Source organism: Equus asinus, chromosome 13, assembly GCF_041296235.1.
Source record: "Equus asinus isolate D_3611 breed Donkey chromosome 13, EquAss-T2T_v2, whole genome shotgun sequence".
Taxonomy (NCBI): domain Eukaryota; kingdom Metazoa; phylum Chordata; class Mammalia; order Perissodactyla; family Equidae; genus Equus; species Equus asinus.
In genome coordinates this window covers 41,251,276-41,275,309 of record NC_091802.1, presented here as the reverse complement: position 1 = coordinate 41,275,309, position 24,034 = coordinate 41,251,276, and the positions used below count along the sequence as shown (strand labels likewise).

Below are 24,034 nucleotides of genomic sequence, written 5' to 3'. Positions count from 1 at the left end.
AGAACCTGGGTTGGTCCGTGGTCTTTCCATTACACCCGCCGAATTCCCATCGCGGAACTGTGGGATTGGAGGACGGGGGAGAGCGCTGGCTCCCAAGCACAGCCCTCCCGGCTCCACCAGCCCCACTGTTTCTGCTCTGCCTGGGCCCTCGGTTGCCCCAGCACGGAGAGGGGCTCTAGGTTCTGCCTGCCTGGCCCTCCCCTGCCCCTGGTGGGCTCTGCCCATGTCACTGCTCCTTGTTCTCCACCCCTGGAGGGAAGGGGGTGAGAATCCCTTGCCCCTTGGCTCCCCCAGAGCCATCTGGTTCTGGCCTTGAGGGACGGCCCTGTGGCCCCTGGCAGAGCACCTGCTGTGTAGCGTGCCAAGTACTCGCTTTTCCTACTGCCTACTGGCCACAAAGTCTGCGGAGCAGAAGCTTGATTCGTTACCCCCGTTTTACAGATGGAGGCGCTGAGGTTCAGAGAGATCTTACTCTCTGGGAAGGCTCTGTGACATCCCTTGCTAAGTGGGAGCTGAGAGCTCGGGGCAGGAGTGGACACCACCTCCCCCTGTGGAAGCTGGGACGGGGGCCTTTCATTGACAGAGGGCCGATGTGGGTGTCGGGCCCCGACTTCCAGGCTGTCAGGGCACAGGAGTGTGTGCTGGGGAGAGCTGAGGGACTTGGTCCCGTCCACCGCACTGGCCACCCCCCACATCTCCTCCCCAGGGCCTGAGTTTCAGGGCTCAGGGGGAGTGGGCATCATTGGGGCTGTTTGGGGTTCTGGCTTCCGGAGCGGTGGATGCCTCTGCTGCTCAAAGAGGAAAGAGGAAGTGGACAGGTGACCCCCGAGACAAGAACAGTCCATGCTACCTGGAGGGAGGTGTCCTGGGACCAAGCCCCCTTCTGGGGGTCTTTAAGTTAGGTCAAGATCTGCAAAGGCATTGTTTATTTATTTACTTATTTACACAACCACTGGGAGCACTGAAGTGAGGGTAGAGATCCATTTATCAATCTGGAAACATTGGCACACACAAAACAAACACTACAAACAAAACTCAAAGTGTGTGTTGGCATCAAGCACACGTTGGCACAGTCAACGGTGGTTACTCCGGGTAACCAGAGAGCTACAGGTGATTCAGAACTTGTTTATCTACATTTAAGAAATATCACCTTGCTTCAAATTGAATTGAATATTATAAATGTCTGAAAACATCCAAAAGAACTTTCTATTAGGAAAAATTTCAAGAGTACATAAAAGCAGAGAGAACAGAACAAATAATTCCCATGGGTCCACCACCCACTTCAGTGGCTCCTAAGCTTCTGCAATTCTTCTTTCGTCTACCACCCTCCTTTTGTTGTCTCTTTAAGCAAACATCAGACACTGTGTCATGTCACCTGTAAAATCTAACGCAGGGGTCTTTAGCCATTTTTGTGCCCAGGTTCCTTTGGCAGTCTGGTGAAGCCTGTGGGCCTCTTCTTAGACTAATGTGTGTAAGTGCCTAAGACAAAATACGTAAGATTGCAAAGGAGCCCTATTATATTATATATAATATCATCCTATTATACTGAAATATAGTGATCAAAGTGTGTTGAAATTTGTGGTTTAGTAATAGATGAGCGTCTTTGTTAATAGATCAAGTTATAAGATCTAGCAGTGGGCCTGTAACTACTGTTACATGCATTGCTTAATGATGGGGACACATTCTGAGAAATGCGCTGTGAGGCGATTTCATCATTGTGTGAACATCACAGAGTGTGCTTACGCAAACCTAGATGGTGTAGCCCACTACACACCTAGGCTATATGATACCGATCTTATGGGACCACCGTCAGATATGCTGTCTGTCGTTGAGCGAAACGTTGTTATGTGGCGCATGACTGTATGTGGAAGGAAGTCCTATGAGCATAGCCAGCCCCAAGGAGGGGAAGGGCCAGATTCCTGAGCCCCCTCCCCAGTCTAGGAGGCAGTGTGGGGCAGTGTGGGGCAGTGGATGCACACGGGCTCTGGGTAAGACAAACCTTTGTGATCAGATCTACATGATACTTCCTGGTTGTGTGGCCTTGGATAAGTTTCTTGACCTCTCTGGGCCTGTTTCTCTCTATAAAATGGTAAATTTTTTTCCCTCCATTGATGATAAAATGAAATAAAACCAGGTCTACACACAAAGTGTAGACCTATCTGGGGCTCAGTGAATGTGTTTTTCTCCCTCCTTTGCTGTCCCCTAACCCCACGAATTGCCCCCAAGGGCTCAGGGTCTAGACATGGGCCCAAGGATCAGATGGAGCTGCTGACCCCCAGTGCAGAGGTCAGGGAGTGAAGGGCTCCTCAGTCTTGTCCCTGAGCTGGGAAGTTGCTGGAAAGGCCCAAGGGTGAAAGATCACGCTCCCGGGCTTGTCCCCACTGTGGGTCCAGCCGGCTGGACAGCGCTGACGGCCCACCCTCCCTCACGGTGGGGGCTGTGTCTCCCCCAACCCGCTCCCAGCTGCTTCTCACAGAGCCTCCCTGGTCGGGCCGCCCCCTGACCTACCAGCGGGCAGCACACAGCTCTGCATCCTGCTGAGGCCTCCAGCTCCGCTCCCTGAAGGAAGTGACTGGGGGTTGGGCTGAGGGGCTCTAAGTGAGAAGTGAGAGAGCGTCTGTGGCTCCCATTCTTGCTGGAATTCTCCCTCTCCCAACAGGTGCCTCCAGGGGGTTTCCTGGTGGGGCTCCCCTAGGCATGGGAGTGTGGAGCACTGTCAGGGGGTCCAGAGCCCTGGGTTCTCGCCCTGCCTGGGCGAGTCAGCCCTCTCTGGAGCCTTCTGGGGTCACTCCCCTCACACCCAGACTCAGCCGGAGAATCCATCATGTTCATTCAACGAATACCAAGTGCCGACTCCGATCAGAGTCCTAAGGATGCTGAACCCAGCAAAACAGACACCACCCTCATTGTTATTGAAATAATCATCTCCTAAGTAACATAATCTTAGACTGAACAGTGAGAGACAGGAGGGGATGTCAGGAGGGGCAGAACAAGGAGCAGGGAGGGCTTCCCAGAGGAGGAGGCCAGCCTCAGAAGGAGAGCTACAGATGAGCAGGAGTGAGCCTGCAGGCTGCGGGGCGGGGATGCCAGGAAGACGGGAGCCCCAGGCGGGAAAGAGCATGCTGGGGTTCGGAGTGGAGGAAATGGCTCTCTCCCCAGGATCCTGGCTGCCCCCAACCCCTCGTCATCACCCGGGGTACTTCCCCTCTGCCCTCTCTTTCCTTCTCTCCCTTCCCTGTCCAAACCAGCAGGGGGGCCTAGAAACCAGAAGACGGGGCCCCCAGTGCATCCCCGTGTCCTCACCCCAGGCTGGGAAATGCTCAGAGCTCAGTGCCCCAGGCGTCTGGCCTGGGTACTGGGAGGCAGAGTAAAACAAAAAGCACCCTCCCCCCCCCCGCCCCCCTGTCTTGCTCCCCAGTCAGGTGCAGAAAGTTGTCCTGGTGCCTGGCCCTGCCCGGATCTCTGGCCCCGACCCTTAGGGCCTTTTTCCATGGGGTACACTGTCCCAGGTGACTTTTCCCAGGGTCAAGCCAGGGGAAGTGGCCTCAGCGGATTGTGTGCTGCTCAAGGCTGGGTGTCAGAGTGACTGTGCCCCAGGTTCATGGCTGTCATGGGGGGGTGTGCCTGGCTTCATGGCCTGTGGGTGGTGTGCCCCCTCCTGTCCTCTTTCTGGTCCAGTAAGGGTCGTAAGGTGCATATCGGGAGGGAGGGCAGGGAGCCTAGGGTCTCTGCTCTGCAGATCTCTGAGGTGGAGCAGCAGCAAGAGGAGAGAGGCAAACAAAACACTGAAGGCCTGGCCCGGAGACCACGGCTGGGTCTTCTGGGCAGCCCTGGGCAGCTGCAGACCTCATCAGCCAGGCCAGAATGCTTACCGTGGAGGCGCTGGGGGCCTGAGCCCTGGTTTCCCCATCTGTAAAATGGAGTGGAGTCACTATCCAAACACTGTCTCTTTTGTGGGGTGAGTTTCCCTGCTGGTGAGCTAGCTTGGGGGGGGGCGGGGTGGGTGGTGGGTGGAGGCGTATGTAGACTAACACTGCCCTCTGCTGGCTGCTGTGAGAGTTGCTGGGCGCCGGAGCCAGGACCCAGAGGGTGGGGTCAATTGGGAGCCTGCAGGGTTCCCGTGTCTCTGTCTTCTCCATCCCCCTTCCTTCTTCTTCACCCCAAACTTCACAGGGGCCTAACGGCTGCTTTCTCATGGGCAGGGATAATTCAATTCAACAATCATCTGTTCAGCAGGAACTGAATGGGCCCCTACTGGATGTCCCGTTCTGTGCTTGCTGTTGGAGCTGCAGAGATTCCAAGACACAGTGAGACTGTCCGGGAAGTTGGAGGCTGGTGGGGGAGCCACTCGCCAGAGCTGCAGCCTCAGGAAGTCTGGGCCGTGCTGATGCCGTCACTGCCTTTTCTGGTGTTCAACCTCACTGTCCACAGCAAACTCTGCAGTTGGGTTGCGTCTCCTTAAAACTTTGCTGACAAAGAAACCATAGAAAACATGCACGTTTTGAGCACTGAAGAGAATGGATTTGGTTGCCAGGGTTCCTCCATTCCCAGAATCATTCCTGGGCGATGGGTTCTGTCTTCTGCAACAGTTTTCTCATCCCTGCTAGAACATTTCCATCAGCACGTAAGCTTGTTGTGGTATCTCCCATCGGCAAAACACCTTCTCTAGTGCCCATGTCATCTTTCAGCTGCTGTTCCCTTTTTCAGCTCTCCTTTGTTGCAAACATCTTCAACAGAGTTTTCTATATTCTCTGTCTTCACTTCATCACCTCCCATTATTTCCTCACCCCTTCTCAAGATGGGGAAAAATGAGGAAAGATCACTTTTGGTAAGGAAATTCAAGAGTTAGTTTTAGATGAGTTAAATTTGAGATGCTCATTAAGTATTCAAGTGGACATGTTGGGTAGACAATTAGACATATAAATCTGAAGGTAGGGGAGAGATGGGGGCTGGAGATTTACATTTAGGAGTCATTGCTCTGTGATGATAACTTAGAGCTATGGGACTGGGTGAAATCCCTGAGGGACTGAGAGTAGATAGATAAGAGGGCCCAGGGCTAAACCCTCAGGCATTTAGAGGGTAGGAAGAGAAGGAGGAAGCATCAAAGAAGACTGAGATGATTGGGGCACTGAAGGACAGGGAAAGCAGGAGAGTTGGGTCCTAGAGAAACTGTTTCTAGGAGGGAGTGGCCCCTGTGTTGAGTAGTGCTACCAGATCAGGCAACGTGAGGACAGAGACTCAACTTGGCAAGATGGCGGTCACGGACAGCCTTGGCAAGAGTGATCTCGCTGGAGAGGTGGAGGTGAGAGAGACTGAGAAGGGGCTTTATAAAGCCCAAACAATTAGAGTCATCTTGATTTCTCCCTTTCCTTCACATCCTTAATCCAATCCATCAGTAAATCCTATGCCTTTACCTTTGGAATATGCTTCTGATTTGGCCTCTATCCAAATAGATGGAGTCACTGGTGCCACAACTCTCTTCCTGCTGAAAACAGCTAGAAGACTGGAAAAAATGTGTGAAACAACTGTTTTAAGACATTGGACAACAGGCAGCACAGGACTGTGGTCTCAGGGAGAAACAAACAAGACTAACCCTACAATCACCCAGCTTTCTGTCCAGAGGCAACTTCCACGGGTAACTCAGGGAGGGGGAACCCAAGCAGACCCTGCTGTCTCACTGATTTACAGAGATAAAGGTCAGGGTTCAGGGAGGCTGAGATGACTGGAATTTGTGGAAGGGTTGTTCCCAAGAGGAGGGAGCCATGCAGAGAATGTGTTCCAGAAATCCACAGAGGGATCCTCTGGAGTCTTTGGTTGAATACTGAGCTCTACATGTGCAGGATGAGACGCCACAGGCTGGGAGAACATCTGCTGGAGAAAGAGAAACTGTCAGGAAGCTGTAGGTGAGGAACTCCCAGCGCTCACACAGGGCAGGAAAACACTCAAGTTCTGACCAGCCTGCAAGGAGAGTCCTCATTGAACATTTGGGGCGCTTGGTAGAGACTCCAGAAGGATCACTCTTTAGTAATAGGGCTAAACTAGCCCCAGAGTAAAGACCCTTCTAGATCTGCCCTACCAAGCTTTAAAACCAAGCCTGAAGGAGATCAAGCTGATCCATAAACTTAATTGCCTGGGAAAACAAAACTCAACACTGTTCAAAGGAAGATAAGAAAATGCAGCAGCTCAGCAATGTAACATTCACAATGTCCAGCATCCAAAAAATTACTAGACGTACAAAGAAGCAGAAGGTGTGACCTAGGAACAGGAGAAAAATTAGTCCACAGGAACAGACCCACAAATGACAAAGATGACAGCGGAGAAGGACTTCTAAAAAGCTATTATAGCTAAGTACAATATAGGAGTATTATGAGAAATATGAGTATAATGGGGGCAGAAATGAAAGATACAAACAAGGACCAGATGGAATGTTTAGAGCTGAAAAACACATGATCAGACATGAAAAAGTTACTGGATCGCTTCAAAGGAGGTTAAAAGAATAGATCAGTGGACTTGAAGATAAGTCAATAGAAACAACTAAAACTGAAGGGCAGAGAGAAAAAGGCTGAAAAAAAAAAGGAACATAGCTCAGTGCCTTGTGGTTCAATATCCAGTAGTCTAATGTACACTTAATTCCAATTCCAGAAGGGGGGCTCGGAAAGAAATATTTAAAGAAATAAAAGCTGAAAAATGTCCAAATTTTGATGAAAGCTGTTCACCCACAAATCTAAGAAACTCCGTGAACCCCAAGAAGGATAAAAGAAAACCCCACCAAGACACAGCATGATCAAACTGCTGAAATCCGGTGATGAAGAGGAAAATTTAAAAGCATGCAGGGAAAAAAGACAGATTACATTTAGGGAGATAAAGACAAGAATGAGTGCTGGTGCAAGATGTGCTGTAAGTACAAATGCACACTGGACTTAGTATAAAAAATCTAACATATACTCTCATTAATAAATGTTTATGCTGATTACATGCTGAAGTGATAATATTTTGGGGATATTAGGTTAAGTAAAATATATTATTAAAACTAATTCCACTTGTTTTTTAGGTAAAAAAAAAGTAAGCTTTTAAAATATGGCAGATAGAACATTTAAAATTACACGTGTGGCTTGTGTTTGTGACTCACATTCTCTTTCTCCAGGACAGCATTGCTCCAGAGTCCATCCTCCAGCCAGCAGCCAGAATGATCTTTTTACGAAAGTAAGTCAGACCATGTCACTCGCCTGCTAGGAGACCCTCAGGGGCATCCCATCCCAAGAGAATCCAAGCAGACTCCTGTCTCCAGGTCTTTGCACTTGCTGTTTCTCTGCCTGAGCAGCTCTGCCCCATATGGGCAGGGCTCACTCTTAATTCATTCAGGTCTCTGCCCAGATGTCACCTCCTCAGGGAAACCTTCCCAGAACACTCAGTCTGAAGCAGTAACACCTGCTCCTTGTTCCCCTCACCTGGCTCTCTTTCTCCCCCATGTTTGTCACCATGGGATATTATAAGTGGTGTCATCATATGACATTATAGGTGGTGTTTACCTAGAGTGGAAGCTCTTGAGGGCAGGGGCTTGTCTTGCTCATTGCTGTATCCCCAGTGCCTAGAACAGTACCAGGTAAGTGCTCCATAAAGACATGTTGAATGAATAAATGAAACTATGACCCGTTCCAAGAGTGCGGAGAAGTCCCTGTGGCTGGAGTGGAGGGTACGTCAGGGGATAGCAGAGGTGCAGGTGGGTGAGACGGGAGCCCTGAACAGGAGGAGCTTGAATGTGGTGCCAAGAGCTTGGACCCCTGTTAGCCACGATGACAGTAAAACTACGTGAGATTGGAATGTTTTGGGCGACAAAGCAGGGGAGATGCCAACAACTGATTTTCAGCTATCCTTGCAGAGGATGGGGAGTCATCGGGGGGTAATGTGTGTCTGTGTATTATTACTTTAAAAACACCATTTTATTATGGAAAACTTAAAAAATACACAAGAGAGAGAACAGTGTTATGATCCCTGTATTTACCTCACAACTTCAACAGTTATTAATTTATGGCCAACCTTGTGTCATCTAAGTCCCCGTCTGCTTCCGCCTCCTGCATTATTGTGAAACAAATCCCAGACATCACGTCATATACAAAAAGTTCAGTATCTATCGCTAAAAGATAAGGGCCTTTTTCAAAAACCTAAGGACATCAGTGGGTGATGGATTAACAGACCATGGTACATCCGGGTGATGGAATATTAGTCAGCGCTAAAAAGGAACGGGCTATCAGGCCATGAAAAGACATGGAGGAACCTGAAATACATATCACTAAGTGAAAGAAGCCAGTCCAAAAAGCTATGTACCGTATGATTCCAACTATATGACATTCTGGAAAAGGGGAAACTAGGAGACAGTAAAAAGATCAGTGGTGGCCATGGGTTGGGAGTGGGGAGGGATGAATGGTTGGGGCACAGAGGATTTTTAGGGCAATGAAAATTCTCTGTATGGTACTATAATGATGGATACATGTCACTGTACATTTGTCCAAACCCATAGAATGTACAACGCCAAGAGTGAACCCCAATGTAAAATGTGGACTTTGGGTGATAATGAGGTGTCGGTGTAGGTTCATCGGTTGTAGCAAATGCACCATTCTGGTGGGGGAGGTTGACAATGAGGGAGGCTGTGCCTGTGCGGGGGCTGGGGGTACATGGGAACTCTCTGCACTTTTTGCTCGATTTTACTATGATCCTAAAGTTGTTCTAAAATATAAGCTTAATTTTTTTAAAAGATAATATATGAGAGTGATGGAAATGCTCATTATCTGGATTGTGATGATAGTGTCAGGAGCATTATGTAAAAACTTATCAAATTTTACACTTTAGGTATGTACACTTATAAATGTCAATTATTCCTCAAAACAGCCGTTTTTTAAAAAAGGAATGAAGTATTGATGTACACCACAACATGGAGGAACCTTGAAAACATTATGCTAAGTGAAAGAAGCCCGTCACAAAAGGCCGCATATTGTGTGATTCCATTCATGTGAAATGTCCAGAATAGGCAAATCCACCGCGATAGAAAGGAGATTAGAGGTTGCCAGGGGCCCGGGGGAGACAGGAATAGGGAATGACTATCAGGGGATGTGGGTTTTATTCTGGGGTGATGAAAATCTGAAATTACATAGCGGTGATGGTTGCACAACTCTGTGAACAAACCCAAAACCGCTGATCGGACACTTTAAAATTGTGAATTTTATGGTATGTGAATTATATCTCAATAAAGCTATTAATTTTCAAAAAAGAGTTATAAAGTTGTATGGACGAAATGTTTGTGCCCCCCCCCATTCATATTTTGGAATCCTAACCCCCAATGTGATGGTATTAGGAGGTGGGGGCCCCTTCCTCCATGTGAGGACACAGGGAGAAAAGACAACAGCCTATGAACCAGGAAGCAGGTCCTCACCAGACACCGAATCTGCTGGCACCTGGATCTTGGACTTCCAGCCTCCAGAGCCGTGAGAAATACATTTCTGTTGGTGGTATTTTGTTACTGCAGTCTGAAGGGACTAAGCCGCCCCCTGCTGTCTGTCTATTCTCAGTCAAACAGCCAGAGCCTTCCTGTTAAGACTTAAGTCAGGTCAGGTCACTCCTCTGAGGAAAAGCCCTCCAGGGACTCAGGTAGGGTCTGGTCCATCAGCCCTGCTGCCACCTTCCCCGCCCCATCCTCTACTTTGCTAATGGAGCTTTGCTTGCTCCGTTTTAGCCATTTTGACCTCCTTCTCTGGCCTCAAGTCTGTGCATCTGCTGTTGCTTCTCACCCAGTGAATATCCTCTCTTGCTCCCTCCCTCCCTCCCTCGGCTCTGGACTTAAGGGACTTTCAGTGAGATCTTTCCTGACCCCCCTAATTTTTCTTTTAATCTTTGCTATTTTTTTTGTATTTCTTTGATTTCAGGTGAAATTGAACATTTTTCATGTTCTCTTTTTTTATTGAGTTCATAATAGTTTACATCAATGTGAGATTTCAGTTGTACGTTACTTCTTGTCTGTCATCACATAAGTGCTCCCCTTCACCCCCTGTGCCCCCCCATCCCCCTTCCCCTGGTTCCCGCTGAACCGTTTTCTTTGTCCATGTGGTTGTTTATATTCCACATATGAGTGAAATCATCTGGTGTTTGTCTTTCTCAGTCTGGCTTATTTCGCTTAGCGTAATTCCCTCTAGGTCCTCCCATGTTACTGCAAATGGGATGAATTTGTCTTTTTTCTGGCTGAGTAGTGTTCCATTGTATATATATATATATATATATATATATATCCCACATCTTCTTTATCCAATCATTGGTCGATGGGCACTTGGGTTGCTTCCATGTCTTGGCTATTGTGAATAGTGCTGCAATGAACATAGGGGTGCATATGTTACTTTGGACTGTTGATTTCAAATTGTTTGGGTAGATAACCAGTAGTGGGATAGCCGCTGACCCCCCTAATATTTAAACTTGCAACCCACAGTCCCCCCCAGTCCCTCCTCCGTGCTTTCTTTTATTATTTATTTATTTTTTAAAGATTTTATTTTTAATTTTTCCCTTTTCTCCCAAAGCCCCCCAGTACATAGTTGTGTATTTTCAGTTGTGGGTCCTTCCAGTTGTGGCATGTGGGACGCCACCTCAGCATGGCCTGATGAGCAGTGCCACGTCTGTGCCCATGATTCGAACCAGAGAAACCCTGGGCTGCTGAAGCGGAGTGTGCGAACTTAACCTCTTGGCCACGGGGCCGGCCCCAATTTTTAATTTTTTTGAGTAAGATCAGCCCTGAGCTAACATCAGTGCCCACCTTTCTCTACTTTATATCTGGGACACCTGTCACAGCATGGCTTGATGAGCAGTGCATATGTTTGCACCCAGGATCTGGACCTTCGAACCCTGGGGCCACCTAAGCGGACAAACTTAACCGCTACCCCATGAGGCTGGCCCCCCTGCTTTCTTTTAATCCATAGCATTTGTTACCTCTAATACTATGTGATTTACTTCTTTATTATTTGCAGCTCCCATTCATATGGGCCCTATGAGGCCAAAGATCTTTGTTTTGTTCACTGATGTGTCCCCAACACCTGCCACAATGCCTGACACCAGGTGCTTAATAAATGTTTGTTGAATGAATAATGATTGGAGGATAATTTAGGGGGCTGAGAAAAGTTGAGATGAAAGAAGAAATGAAGCCAACAAATATTAAGGCTGCTAAACATTATAACCATAAAAAAAGGCAGCATGTGAAATGCATAGAGAGCAGCTGTGGATCTTAGATGTCCCACCTTTTTATCCAAGGCCCCTGGCCTGAGCCACCCTTAACCACTTGGCAGAAGTGCCCCAGAGTCTGTATGGGAGGACAGGAGAGGAAGAGGGGACAGGGCCAGGTGGGCGAGGGTTGGAGGGTCTGACTCCCACAGAGAGCCTCTTCTTGCTTCCCTGCCCATGAGAGGGCTGGAGTTGGAGCCCCTGCTTCAGAAACAACATAGCTCCTGAGGACTGCCCCTTTGACAGACAGATGAATCCCCGCAGGGCTGGTGGAGGTGTGAGAATTTGGGGGCGGGGAAGTGAATTGGCACAACTCAGGAATGAGAAACACTGCAGACTGGGCATGTGGGTTGAGGTGCAAAATCCTGAGCGATTAATGATTTCTGCCCTCCCACTCAGATCCCACTCAGACACCACTCAGATGGGTACTTTCCATTTTTCTCAATCAAAGCTCCCTGTTTGTTTCTTTCAGAGGACTCACCATACTCAGTAATTATCTCACTTGTCTCCTTGTTTATCTGCCTCCCCTTCTGGACTCTAAACTCCAGACAGCGGGGAGCTGGTTTCTCTTGTTCCCTGCCCTAGCTGAGAGTCTAGCACAGTGCCTGGGATATAGAGCAGGCACTTAACATATATTTGTCAAATGAAGGAATGAACCCGGATAGAAGGAAACATTCTTATCATAATGCTTCTCCACTGGAGAGCTGGTGGAGGGGGCATCTTGGTCCTCCTTCCTGGGCTGTGTCTCTTGTTCCGTGATGTGTCATGGACATCTGGCCCTAAAGGCACATTGTCAGCACTGGGACCTTCTGTCCTAGGTGCAGACCTTGGTGAATAGCCTGTCCTGGGCTCAGGCTTGGAGTGGTGGCTGTGGGGAAGGGGCTCCTGGAGCTCCCTAGCTCAGACAGCAGTATGAGAGAGAGATGGACTGGAGATGGATTGCATCACAGTGGTCTAGAAGAGAGCATGAGGCCTCACCAGCAGAAGGGCTGAAGAGGAGAGGGCACATTTGAGAAACATTTAGGAGGTAAATTAAGCAAGACTTGGTGATTAATTGGGTATTGAAGAGAAGGAAACTGGGACACCGAGAATGATCCCAAGGCTTTAAAAGAATCAGTGCCACGGCCATCTCTTTTTGGCCTGTAGGTTCCTCCAGTCCAAAGGCACAGAAACAGCCAGTGGACTCCGCCACCGCCCAGAGTTCATTCGCGACGCTCGTAGGTGTCCGGTCCCGTGCTGCGCTCGGAGGGACACGCTCCCCGAGCCGAAGGGGCGGAGTCGGGTCTTGGAGACAGACACACTCGGATCACTGCCAGCCAGCGGATAAAGGATGCTCTGGGGCGTGGGAGACAGGGTCCGAGGAGTCTTTTTTGGGAGGTATCTAAGCGGTGTCGGCCGGAAGAACAGGTGTTCGCCTGGATGGAAGGAAGTGGGCAAAGTGAATGAGGGCTGGAGGTGAAGCACGAGAAGAGGCAATAAGACAAATGAAGAAACAAGAAAGAGAGCTGTCGAGTGGCTCGACCACACGGGGCGGGGGGAGCGCGAGGATCAGTCTGTGACGCGCCAGACTGAGCGGCGCGCGGAAACCGTACAGGAGTTTGGATTGATCCCCCAGACCACGGGGAAAGACACGATACTGCCCTGACTCCCAGGTCACCCCGGATCATGCCCAGGGAGGGCAGCCAAAAACCTCCAGGCGGGATCGGAGGGACTGCGTGCCCCCAGTTAGGGACCTCGGAATCGCGGTACCCGAATCCGCGAGAAGCGGCGGCTTTGGGCAGAACCATTCTCCGGAGGTGGAGAGGGGGCGGAAAACGCTACACTCGGAACCCAGCCCACGGAACCAGCTGGAACCTGCACTCGCCTCTTCTCCTTGCTCTTCTCTTGATTTTACGCTCTGCCCCGCCACTATTAGGTCGCCTCCCGCGCGCCCCCCTGTCCCGGGCACCACTAGTTGCTCCTCGGCCGCCCCTCCCGCGCGTGGTAAGGCCCGGCGGGCGCGCGCTCCGGGCACAGGTTATAAAGGCTGGGCTGCGGCAGCCGACTGCGGACCAAGATGCGCCCGAAAGAGTGCGGGCAGAGCTACGCCGGGGACCGGCCCGGACCCGGACCCGGGGATCCAGCAGCGGTCACCCCCGCACTGCCGCCCGCAGCCGGTCCCGCTCCAGAGCCCTCCGCCGAGCCTGGACCCGCTCCTGCGCAGGCACCGGCGGCTGAGCAAGGAGCGGGATCTGGATCCCCGTCCGTCTCGGGACCCTCAGACGGAGTTCGCCCGGCCTCCGAGGCTGGATCAGAGGCAGGAGCCCAGCGCGGATCCGCATTCTCGGCAGTCCAGGGGAATGCCCAGTCCGTGCCCGGCAACTCGGATGTACCGTGGACCCGCTTCATATTTCAAGGACCCTTTGGTCCCCGGGCCACTGGCCTGGGTACTGGAAAGGCTGCGGACATCTGGAAGACGCCAGCTGCCTACATCGGCCGGCGGCCAGGGGTGTCGGGCCCCGAGCGCGCCGCCTTTATTCGGGAGCTGGAGGAAGGTAAACCGGGTCCTCGTGACCCCGGAGCGGGAAGGACTAGGACAGCTCCAGGGAAGAGAGGGCCCCGTCTGGTCCAGGCGCCCTGCCCCCTCTTGACACTCAGTCCCACCCTCCCACCCACCCTCGCCATGTCACTGTCTGCGGTGCCAGTCCGGTCGCCTCTTCCCCGTCTCCTCCTCCCCTTCTCTTGCTCCCCGATTTCTGTGGGTGGGCCAGGTCCCGGGGCCTGTGCGCTTCCCCTCCCGGCTCTGCGCGCCTGTTGCTGCGGCAGATCTGAGCACTCTCCGGGCCCCCTCCTCAGTCTACCGCAGTGCCAGGAGGGGGGCGGGGGGCTGCGGGAGGGCGCTGCCCAGCGCGCTCTGAGCCTGCGCTGGGCCGCCGCGCCAGCGGTGGGGAGGTGGGTGGGCGGAGGGAGGGTTGCCAACCTCTAGGGGGCGGGGGTTAAGGTGGGCTTTCCCCCGAGCCTGGGAGTGGGCGGGGCCTCAGGCAGAATCAGCCGGTCCTCTTCCCTCCCATCCTCTCCTGGGTTTCGGGACATCTCTGGATTGAGTGTGGAGGCTCAGGTGCCCCCCTCTTCCAGTGCTGGAGAAGTCTCTTAACTCTTCTCCTCTGCGCGTGCAACAGGTGCAGGGTGGGTGACTGCGTCTGTTTTTATGACCCATGAGGCTTCCAGTGAGCTGGCCAGGCTGCCCTCCGGCTAACTGGTGATGAGTCAGTCTGCAGCTGTACTTCCGCCCGCAGCCTCCATTCCCCTAGGTTCCAGGGACCCAGGCGTCCTGAGAGCCCGGCTCCACCTGAGCCGGGAAGATTGTGATCTCCTTAGTTTACCCAGGCCCCTCTAGAAATAAAATGAGTCCAGTTGACCCTGGGAGCAGGGAAAGGAGTGCTGAGTACTCGGTAGTATGGAGAGGATGTTGGGGGCAGGAAGGGAGCTCAGTCTTCTCCTCCCTTGTTGCTGACTCCTGCTGTTAGGGGAAAACAGGGGATAGGGCCGGAATCAATGGGGTGCCCGGGACCGTATGCCCCCTCTTTCCTGAACTGGCGGCCCTGCTTTCTCTTGCAGTGCTGTGTCCTGACCGACCCCCACCAGTCAAGAAGATCACTCCAGAAGATGTCAAAGTGATGTTAAATCTGCTGGAGGAGGTGTGTGCTGACTTCCCTCCCTGGGCCAGCCTGAGCCTGAGCCAGGCCCCTGTTTTAATTCTGTCCTGTAGGAGTAGGAGCCTTGTCTGTTTCCTGCCTGGCTGCCTCTTTGGGGGCCAAGCTGGGGGCCCCTCTTATGGAAGGCAGGTAGATGTGGGGTATCCAAGCTGGAAGAGCTCTTAGAGCCATCTGGTCTGATGTGTTCTTTTTCTGGAAGGGGAAACTGAGTCAGGCCCCACAGTGGGTTATGGCAGACTCTTGTCTAGTACCCTGGAGAGCTGGGAGATGGTGAGGGTTTCCCCCTGAGCCCTGTGTACTTCCTAGCTTCTCCCACCTAGCTGGGAGATCTCAGAAACCAGGGAAGTATTTCCCATGGTTGGGGGGTCCCTCTGTAGAGAGAGCGGGACCTGAATACGGCGGCTCGCATCGGCCAGTCCCTTGTGAAGCAGAACAATGTCCTGATGGAGGAGAACAGCAAGCTGGAAGCCATGCTGGGCTCAGCCAGGGAGGAGGTAACTGGGCAGGGAGGAGGGGGTGGGGGGTACGCCATCTCAGACCTACCTACCTCCCCCTCCTGCCAGGACCTGCGCCTGCCCCTGCCTGTGTCCTGACCCAGGGCTCCTCTCCCCTCTGCCAGATTTTACACCTCAGACACCAGGTGAGCCTGCGGGATGACCTCCTCCAGCTCTACTCAGACTCTGATGATGAGGAGGAAGAGGAGGAGGATGAGGAAGAGGAAGAAGAGGAAGAGGAGGAGGAAGAAGAGGAGGAGGAGGAGGAGGAGGAAGAGCAGCAGCATGATCTTCCCTATGAAGCCCCCGAGCCGTGAGTGCTCTGCCTGTGCACCCGATGCTCCCTTCTCTGAGCCTCAGTTTCCTTTTTTGCAAACAGGGACACAGACAGTGTCGCTACCAGCAGGATTGCTGGGGCTAGTTGAGACCACCACACTCAGCCTGGGTGGGAGAGCCCAGGGTGTGCTGGGCCCTGGGTCCCAACTCCCTGACCCCTGACTCCCATTGCTCCCTCCCCTAGGACACCTCTGACGGAGTCAGAGTCGCTGCACCACTGCCCGCAGCTGGAAGCCCTGCAGGAGCAGCTGAGGCTGCTGGAGGAGGAGAACGACCAGCTGAGAGAGGAGGTGAGGATGGGGGAAGAGGGTGCGCCCGCAGGCAGGGGGTGTTGACTCCCCTGCCCCTTCCTCTCTCCCTTCCTCCAGGCCTCTCAGCTCGACGCCCTTGAGGAGGAGGAGCAGATGCTTATTCTGGATTGTGTGGAGCAGTTTTGTACGTGAAATTGCAACTTGGGGTCGGGGGCTGTCCCAAGGAGCAGAGGGAAGAACTCAGGTCTTGGGGTCTGGAGGCCTGAGTTCAAGTCTAATCCCAGCTCCGGCACTTCCTAGCTGTGTGAGCTTGGACAAGTTCCTTGACCTCTCTGAACCTTCATCTTTAGAAGGAGGATTGATAATCTCGGTCCTACTGACCTCTCCAGGGGCACAGCTGAAGATGTACTTTGTGCAAACTGTAAAGAGCTATACAGAAACTTTGAATCTCCTCTCAGCCAGTCTCCTTTTGTTATTTGGGGCAGGAAGAGAAAGGGGGCTGCAAGCGAGGAAGGGAGGGAGCCGTGAGCTGCCAGAGACCAGGTACCCCGAGCACTGGGGTTGGGGCAGGTCAGAGTTGTATTTTAGGTGATGGCTGTGCCTGGCACTGTGCATTTATGAAGGTGAGCGAGGCACAGTGTCCCTGAGGAGCTCAAGTCTAGCTGGGGCGATGCCCACTCAAGGTGGCAGCTGAACTCATGCTGTTCCACTCACCCCAGACCTGACATTCCTTCCCTGGGGGTTCCCCAGCTTCCTGAGTGGCCCCATGGGTCCCCAGGCGCCTGGAGGAGGAGCCAGTCCTGGAGTTCTGTTCCTTCTACCTCCTAGGACAGCCTCAGTGTCCTTCCTCCTCCCTTCCCCGGCTGCCTCTGGCCCAGGCCCCCTCTTAACTGGGCTTCCTGCCTTCCCTCCTGCCCTTCCAGTCTCTTCTGCACACAGCCCAAATGATTTTTCTAAAACCAGATCTGACTATGTCACTCCTCTGCCTAAAACCCCCACATGGCTTCCCATTGGCCCAAGGATGAGCAGCCACCTGCCCAGTGCCCAAGCCACGCCCCCTCCCAGGGTCCCCTGATGCCTCTGGGCCTCTCCACACCCTGCCTGGGCCACGTCCGTCCTTCTGCCTGGTGGAGCCCTACTTGCCCTGTGGAGGTCTTAGCTTCGCAGACCTTGCAAGGCTGGGTTGTGTGTTGCAGACTTGACCTCCGATGCGCCCTTTACAGGCGCCCCATCATAGCCCATAGTGTGCACCACTGTGATTTCCTTTTCCATCAGTCTCCCGCTAGACTTGAGTTCAGTGTGGGCTGGGACCAGGTCATGTTGACTGCTCACCCAGTGCCCTGCTCAGTGTCAGTCAATGAACATTTATTGAAAAGAAGACCTGAGGGAGGAATGCCAAGCCCTGTGGAATCAAGGGGACTCTGCAGGAGCTGAGGGGTGGGGACAGACAGAAGCATCTGGGAGGGGCACACTGTTCCCCAAAGGCTGGGGGAGCCAGGGCTGACCTTCTCACCCCCACTCGTCCCCAGCTGAGGCCAGCCAGCAGATGGCTGAGCTGTCGGAGGTGCTGGCGCTCAGGATGGAGAACCATGACCAGCAGCAGAGGGAGGTCAGCCAGCTGCGGACGCAGGTCATGAAGCTGCAGCAGCGCTGCCAGCTGGTACGTCGGGTTGTGTGCGGGGCTCCCTCCTCCTGTCACGGCCTGTGGGACTCAAGCCCCCTTCTCCTGCCCCACCTCATGGAGCTCCCGGCTCAGCCAGGCCCAAGGCCCCTCCCTGTATCAGTCAGAGCTGGAGGAGACCTCAGAGAGCCCCTCATTCTGCCCCCTTCACTGCCCCAAGTTAGGGACCGAGGCCCAGAGAGGGTCACAGGGTCTTCCAGGAACTAGACTGCGTGACTGCCCCTCCTTGTTTGGCCTTAGTTCCTGTGACTTCTTAAAGGCCTGCCAAAGACTCTCTGATGTGCCCGGGAGGACTGGCGGGAAGTGGGGGTGCACGGGGTGGGGAGGCCTCGGGCGGGGCTTCAGTGGTTGTGGGTCCTTCCAGTACGGGGCTGAGACTGAGAAGTTGCAGCAGCAACTGGCTTCGGAGAAAGAAATCCAGATGCAGCTCCAGGATGAGGTGAGGCTCCCCAGGGGTTCCCGCCCCAGGCTGGGGGTCTCGAGGCCCCTGGGGCCACCTGAATCGCCAGAGAGGACAAGCTTCTTGCAGCAGGGCCTGGGTCTGTCCCTTAACGTGCCCTCAGTGACGGGCACGGGGCCTGGCAGGTGGCAGTTCTTTTGGGGTCTGTGTGGAGTGGTGCCCGGGGTCCCCTGCATGTTGTTAGGTGCATCCAGAATCTGGCTTCCCAGCCCCCTGGGGAGAGAGTGGGCAGGGCATACTGGGCTGGGTGCACCTGGGTCCCAACGGAGCCTGCGGGCGGGTTCCCAGCTGCAGGACCTGCGGGAGAAGTACACGGAGTGTGGGGGCATGCTGATTGAGGCCCGGGAGGAGGTGAAGACCCTCCGCCAGCAAGCCCCGGTGTCCACTGGCTCTGTCACCCACTATACATACACTGTGCCTCTGGTGAGGACCCCCAGCTGCCGCCTCTGCCTCGTGTGCCCTGTGTCTCAGCCCTGCTGGCCGATTTCGAGCTTCAGTCCCTTTCTGTGCCTGGCAGTGTGGGCGGGGGTGCTGTGGGGGTCCCCTGCTAATGTCACCCCATGTCCAATGCAGGAGGCACTTCCTAGTTTCCAGGAGACCCTGGCTGAGGAGCTCAGAACGTCTATAAGGAGAATTATCTCAGACCCTGTGTTTTTTATGGAAAGGTATGCAACGGGACCCCAGACCCTTGCCTGACCCCCTCACTCTTGCCTTTCCTGTCATGGGAGGGGGTTTGCCTTCCTGCTTCTGACCCTCCTTCCCCCTAAGGCCCTCTTCCTGCCTCCCTACACCTGCCTCCTCCAGCACCCAGCCCCTTCCACTCACCACCCTTTCTTCTATCCGCACAGTCTGGGTCCGTCATTTCTCCCTGGGATTTTTTTACATGAGGGGGCCCCAGGGACTTTGCACTTTCAGCCTCCATTGCCTTGGGACTCTAAAGGCCCTTTTCTCTGTTGAAGGAATTATGAAACGACTACAGAGGAGATGTCCAACCTGGGGTAAGCTGGCCCAGGGGCTCTCCCTCACCTTTCGGCAGCCAGATAACCACCTGCAGCAGCTTCTGTGACCCTATGACTCTGGAGACGGCCCCGCTCTCTGGGCTGGCTGGGCTGAACGTTGTTCTGGGAAGGAGCTGCTCCCTTTTCATTCCAGTCTTGCCCCATAGGTGGCCGTCTGATTTAAGGCTGCTCCACATGGGGACCAAAGCGTTCCCTTCACCTGACCAGGGCCTGAGAGGCGAATGGGCACTGGCCTAGGAGCTGGGAACATCTGGGTCTGAGTCCCAGCTTGGCCCCTTTACTGGCTGTGTGTCCTTGGGCAAGTCACTTGACCTGTCTGAGCCTTACTGAAATGGATTTGTTCCTATGGCAGCTAGCTGTGGGATGGGTTGTGAAGGTTAAACAGTGAAGGAGGGGACAGAGAGGATGTTATCCTTGCTGGTCTCTTCCGTTCAGCAGGGTAGGTGTACTTTGGGAAGGCGGGGCCTCTGCAGAGTTGGTGACCATTCTCCCCGCCAGGGGCGTGGGATGGGTGTGGGAAGCCTCACAGCTGGTATCCAGCTCCCCTCTCCCCTGGCTGGGACAGAACTGGCGAGTGACCACCAGGGTCTCTGTGTAGACTGGGGCAGATTGCAGGAGAGCTCCTCAGTCCCAGGGGCTGGAGATGTCCCAGGGGGAGCGGAAGAGGGGGCTGGGGGCCCTGGCTGGGGTGGGCTTTCCGGGGTATGCAAAGACTTTCCCGTCTCCTCGCCCAGGTACGAGCTGCGCTACGGTGAGGTGCGGGAGCAAGAACAGGAGTTCGAGGCTGAGGAGGGTCTGATGCCGGCAGAGGATTTTGTGCCGGCGGAAAATTTCGTGCCTGCGGAAGACTTGGTGCCTGAGGAAGAGCTGGGGGCCACAGAGGAGGTGGTACCAGCCGAGGAGGAGGTGACGGAAGAGGCAGAGCTTGTGTCAGAGGAGGCGGAGGCCTGGGAGGAGGTGGAGCCGGAGCTGGATGAGACAAGGCGGACCAATGTGGTGACCTCAGCCCTGGAGGCCAGCGGGTTGGGCCCTGCGCACCTGGACATGAAGTATGTCCTCCAGCAACTGGCCAGCTGGCAGGACGCCCATTACAGGCGGCAGCTGAGGCAGAAGATGCTCCAGAAAGGTGAGTGCTCCCGTGGGGGCCTCCCTCCGGCCAGCCGGACAAGCTGCAGATCGTCAAGCCGATGAGAGGTGAGGGTAGGTGAGCCCCCCAAGTGCTCACTTACCCTAGGCTGGCCCCACCCAGCGTGCTGATTTGCATGGACTTTGCATATCATTTGCATAGGCACCTCAGGTCCCCCTCAGCAGGAACTATGACCCCAGTGCTAATTTACATGGAATTTGCATAGGATTCCAGATCTCCACCTCCTTTTCTCCCTGGGGCTGGGCTGGGGGTCTGGGCTGCAGCCCCCCACTGCACTTCAGCTTCCTGTCTCTGCCCACTCCCTTCCCTTATCCCCCACCCCTGCCTCCCCCCATCCCCAAGGCTCCCCAACCCTGCAGCAGTGGCAGCAGCGGGCCAAAACAAACATGGGGGGCGGGATCGTGGACCAGCAGCCCAGGGTGCCCACCCAGGACTTTCGGAGGCTGGAGGAGGACAGGGTCAACCACCCTCCCAGGGCCTGGGAGGAAGAGGGGCCTTCTGGGGCCACCCAGGCCATTGGGACGAAGGCCTCCGCCAGCAAGGGCCACGGTCGGACCAGTCCCCTGGGTGAGTCTGAAGGTGGGCTCCTACAGGGTGGGGGTGGTGGGTCAGGGTCTCCTCTCCCCAGCTTGAAACCCTGAAGGCCGGGGAGCTGCACCTGCTGAGTGCCATGTGAGCCCTGCTTTTAAGGAGCTTGCAGGAGTATCAAAGAGGATTTAGTGACGTGCAGTATCTCCTTTAATCCTCACCCCCCCATAGGTAGGTGTGATCATCCCCATTTATTTGGTGAGGTTCAGAGAGTGAAAGCAACTCATTCAAGGTCACACAGCTAGAGTGGACCTGAGCCTCTTCTCCTCACTACTATGCCATTAGACTTTCCTGGTCCATCCCCACCTCTGACCCTGTCCTGGGGCCTGCCTGGCCTGCTGGGTCAGCCATGCAGTTGATAACCTGTTGCCAGCCTCATCATTGTGTGTGGCCGCCCCCACTCTGATGGCGCTTTGGTCACCAATGGGTGGCTTCCCTCTTCAGGGCTGCCATGCAAGGTTGTGCAGTTTGTAACCTGAATGGTGACCTCTATGGCCAGGCAGTGGGCGGCCTGCATAACCACCAATGGTGGCTGTCTCTTTCTGAAATAGCTGACCAGGCCCAGCCCCTGCCCGCTGCCCAGGCCACGCCTGTGGTCCTCAGGCCCCCAGTTCATGTCCGTGCCCCCTTCTCTTCCAGGCTTTGCTGTTTCCCAGCAGCCTGCAGAGGCCCCACAGACAGCCTGAGGCCCCTCCTTCCGCTGCCTGGCCAAGTCCCACCTGCCCCAGACCCTCCTTCCCATCCTCCGAAACAGGACTCCCTGTCTGTCACCAGCCCTCCCTCTGTCCTGATGACTCTGGGCCGGAGCTTTAGGGCCCAAGCCTTGACCCTCTTCTGGGAGAGGTTGAAGGAACCCCGGCCCTCATTCTGCAGCTGGTGCAGAAGCTGTGGCTGCTGGGCCTGGATCACATGGTGGCCCAGGGGGCGGGAAAAACCCCGGGGGAGGCCCTCCAGCTACCAGACCCAGCTCTGAGAGGGTGGCGGGGCTCTGGCGCTGGGTATAGGACGTTGTTCTGAGCACTCTCCTAACAACATGCCCCCCGGCACCCTCCAAGTTCAAGGTGGCTCCCAAGTTCTTGTTGACTTCTGGGACCTGGCCCCCTCCCCCAATTCTTGGCCCTTTTTCTCAGTCTCTGATTACTGTTTGCAACTGGAAGTGTCTCGCGTGGGTGAGGACTCCCTGTGCCTAGTGGCCTGTGAGTGTCCAGGCTCCCGCCTAAGGCCCAGCCCCTCCTTCCCACTGTCCCCCCTTCAGTGCCCCTTGTTTCGTACTTGTAGATGTCCCACCCTTTCCCACCCTTTCGTCATAAACAGCTGGAGTCTGGGGCTCAGGACCCCTATCGGTACCACCCTGCTTCTCGCCGCGCTTCTCGCTGTCCTGTTGCTTGTCAGCCTGTGTACCTGCCAGTGCAGGAAATAAAGGACCTGTGCGCTACCTGGCCCAGCCTCCAGCCGTCTGTCTCAGGGAGCATGAATGTGTGTGTGTGTGTTGGTGCGTGTGTGTGTGCGTGTTTTGGTGGAGCAAAGTTGTAGAGAGAGTTTGAGCTCCAATATTGAATGATGTGCCAAGGGCTTTGATTAAACACATAATCATATCAATAAGCCGGGTGGTGAGTGATCTGATAAACGGTTGTCGAATGGGGAAACTGAGGCCCAGGCAGGTTAAGTGACCCTCCCAAGGAGGAGCTGGATTTGAACCCAAGCCCTTGGGCCTGCAGAGCCCATGCTCGGACAGGCTTCCTTCGCTGATCCTCATGCTCCAGTCGTTGTGACCCAGTACCCGGCTGTGAAGGGTAAGGCAGGAGTGCGTTACCCACTGTTGTGGGCAGAGGTCCCCCAGAAGCAGGCCTGGAACAATGTTTGAAGACACGTAGTTTATTTGGGAGAGGATCCCAGGAAGCACTCCTGAGGGGTTGGGACTTGAGAACAGAAGGAAGCTAATGGAAGGGAGTTTTAGACACCTGAGGCTCAGTCCCACTGGGGGACTCTGGGAGGAAGTGTAGACCCTTGCAACTCACAGTGTGGTCTGTGGACCGGCATCATTGACTTGCCTGGAGAGTTTATCAGAAACGCAGAGTTTATCAGAATCTCAGGTCCCTTCCCAGGCCTATAGAGCTGGAATCTGCCTGTTAACAAGGTCCCCAGGCAATACACATGCATGGAGACACCAATATGGAACCCATCTGGGTTATCCCACCCAGGGGTGAGGAAGCTGGAGCATGCGTCCTCCAACTGCCATCCGTCCTTGGCTGAGGGCTGCTCCTGGGGCCATTAACTCATTGGCGCTCTGGCCTCCCCATGCATGGGCTGAGGAAAAGTCCCTGGCAGAGAATAACCGTACTTGTAGTAGAACATGGTCAGCACATAATAGAATGGTGAGTGCCGAGGATGCGGGCAGGGCATTGACCGTGTCTGCTACGGTCCACCTCTTGCACCCCTCAGATGCACTCCAGCTCCATGTGGACTTCAGTCTGGCCTGGCATTGCTTCTTTTTTTTTTTTTTTTAAGATTTTGTTTTTCCTTTTTTTCTCCACAGCCCCCCGGTGCATAGTTGTATATTTTTAGTTGTGGGTCTTTCTAGCTGTGGCATGTGGGATGCCGCCTCAGCATGGCCTGACGAGTGGTGCCATGTCCACGCCCAGGATCCAAACCAGCGAAACCCTGGGCCACCAAAGTGGAGCGCGTGAACTTAACCATTCAGCCACAGGGCTGGCCCCATGGCATTGCTTCTTTAACATGGTGGCTTGTCACAATATCTTAAAATCAATCAGTCAATCAATAAACTTATGCCCGGAGGGTGAGTGGTCCCCACTGCTGCAGTTGGTCTTGAAGCCCTAAATGATATTTCTCATTTCCTTCCTCTAGCCCCATCCTATGTGCCCTCATCTTTGGCCAGCACTCAGCTGGTCCAGGTTGTTTTCTTGGTGAAATCACCTAGGCCTTCATTGCTGAGAGGTCCTTGATCACCATGTCCTTGTCAGGTCATTGTTGCTGCATCTGCCTGTTCGCTTTCATCAGATAGGAAGCGCCAAGAGGCACCCCAGTGAACCCCCCAAGTTCCAGACCCCATGTACTCCTTCCTGCCCCCACTAGGAGGCAGTGATCCTGGC

At 54.1% G+C, this 24,034-nt stretch overlaps 1 protein-coding gene across 8 annotated transcripts; it reads left to right on the top strand.

Moving 5' to 3' along the window:
- Positions 1-13,248: 13,248 nt before the first annotated feature.
- Positions 13,249-22,364, top strand: HAP1 (huntingtin associated protein 1). Of its 8 annotated transcripts, none has more exons than XM_014833931.3 (14): positions 13,287-13,787; positions 14,851-14,930; positions 15,326-15,442; positions 15,568-15,755; positions 15,963-16,068; positions 16,147-16,213; positions 17,559-17,689; positions 18,075-18,149; positions 18,459-18,593; positions 18,744-18,835; positions 19,130-19,168; positions 19,924-20,315; positions 20,696-20,903; positions 21,564-22,364. In XM_014833931.3, exons 1-14 carry the CDS (start codon positions 13,310-13,312, stop codon positions 21,895-21,897), a joined length of 2,442 nt encoding a protein of 813 aa, XP_014689417.3. In that variant the 5' UTR covers positions 13,287-13,309; the 3' UTR covers positions 21,898-22,364. The 8 variants fall into 8 exon arrangements, with proteins under 8 accessions (XP_070339348.1, XP_014689417.3, XP_014689420.3 ...); XM_014833934.3 differs by having other exon boundaries at positions 20,679-20,903; XM_070483247.1 differs by lacking the exon at positions 18,459-18,593 and having other exon boundaries at positions 13,249-13,787; positions 20,679-20,903.
- Positions 22,365-24,034: the final 1,670 nt, after the last annotated feature.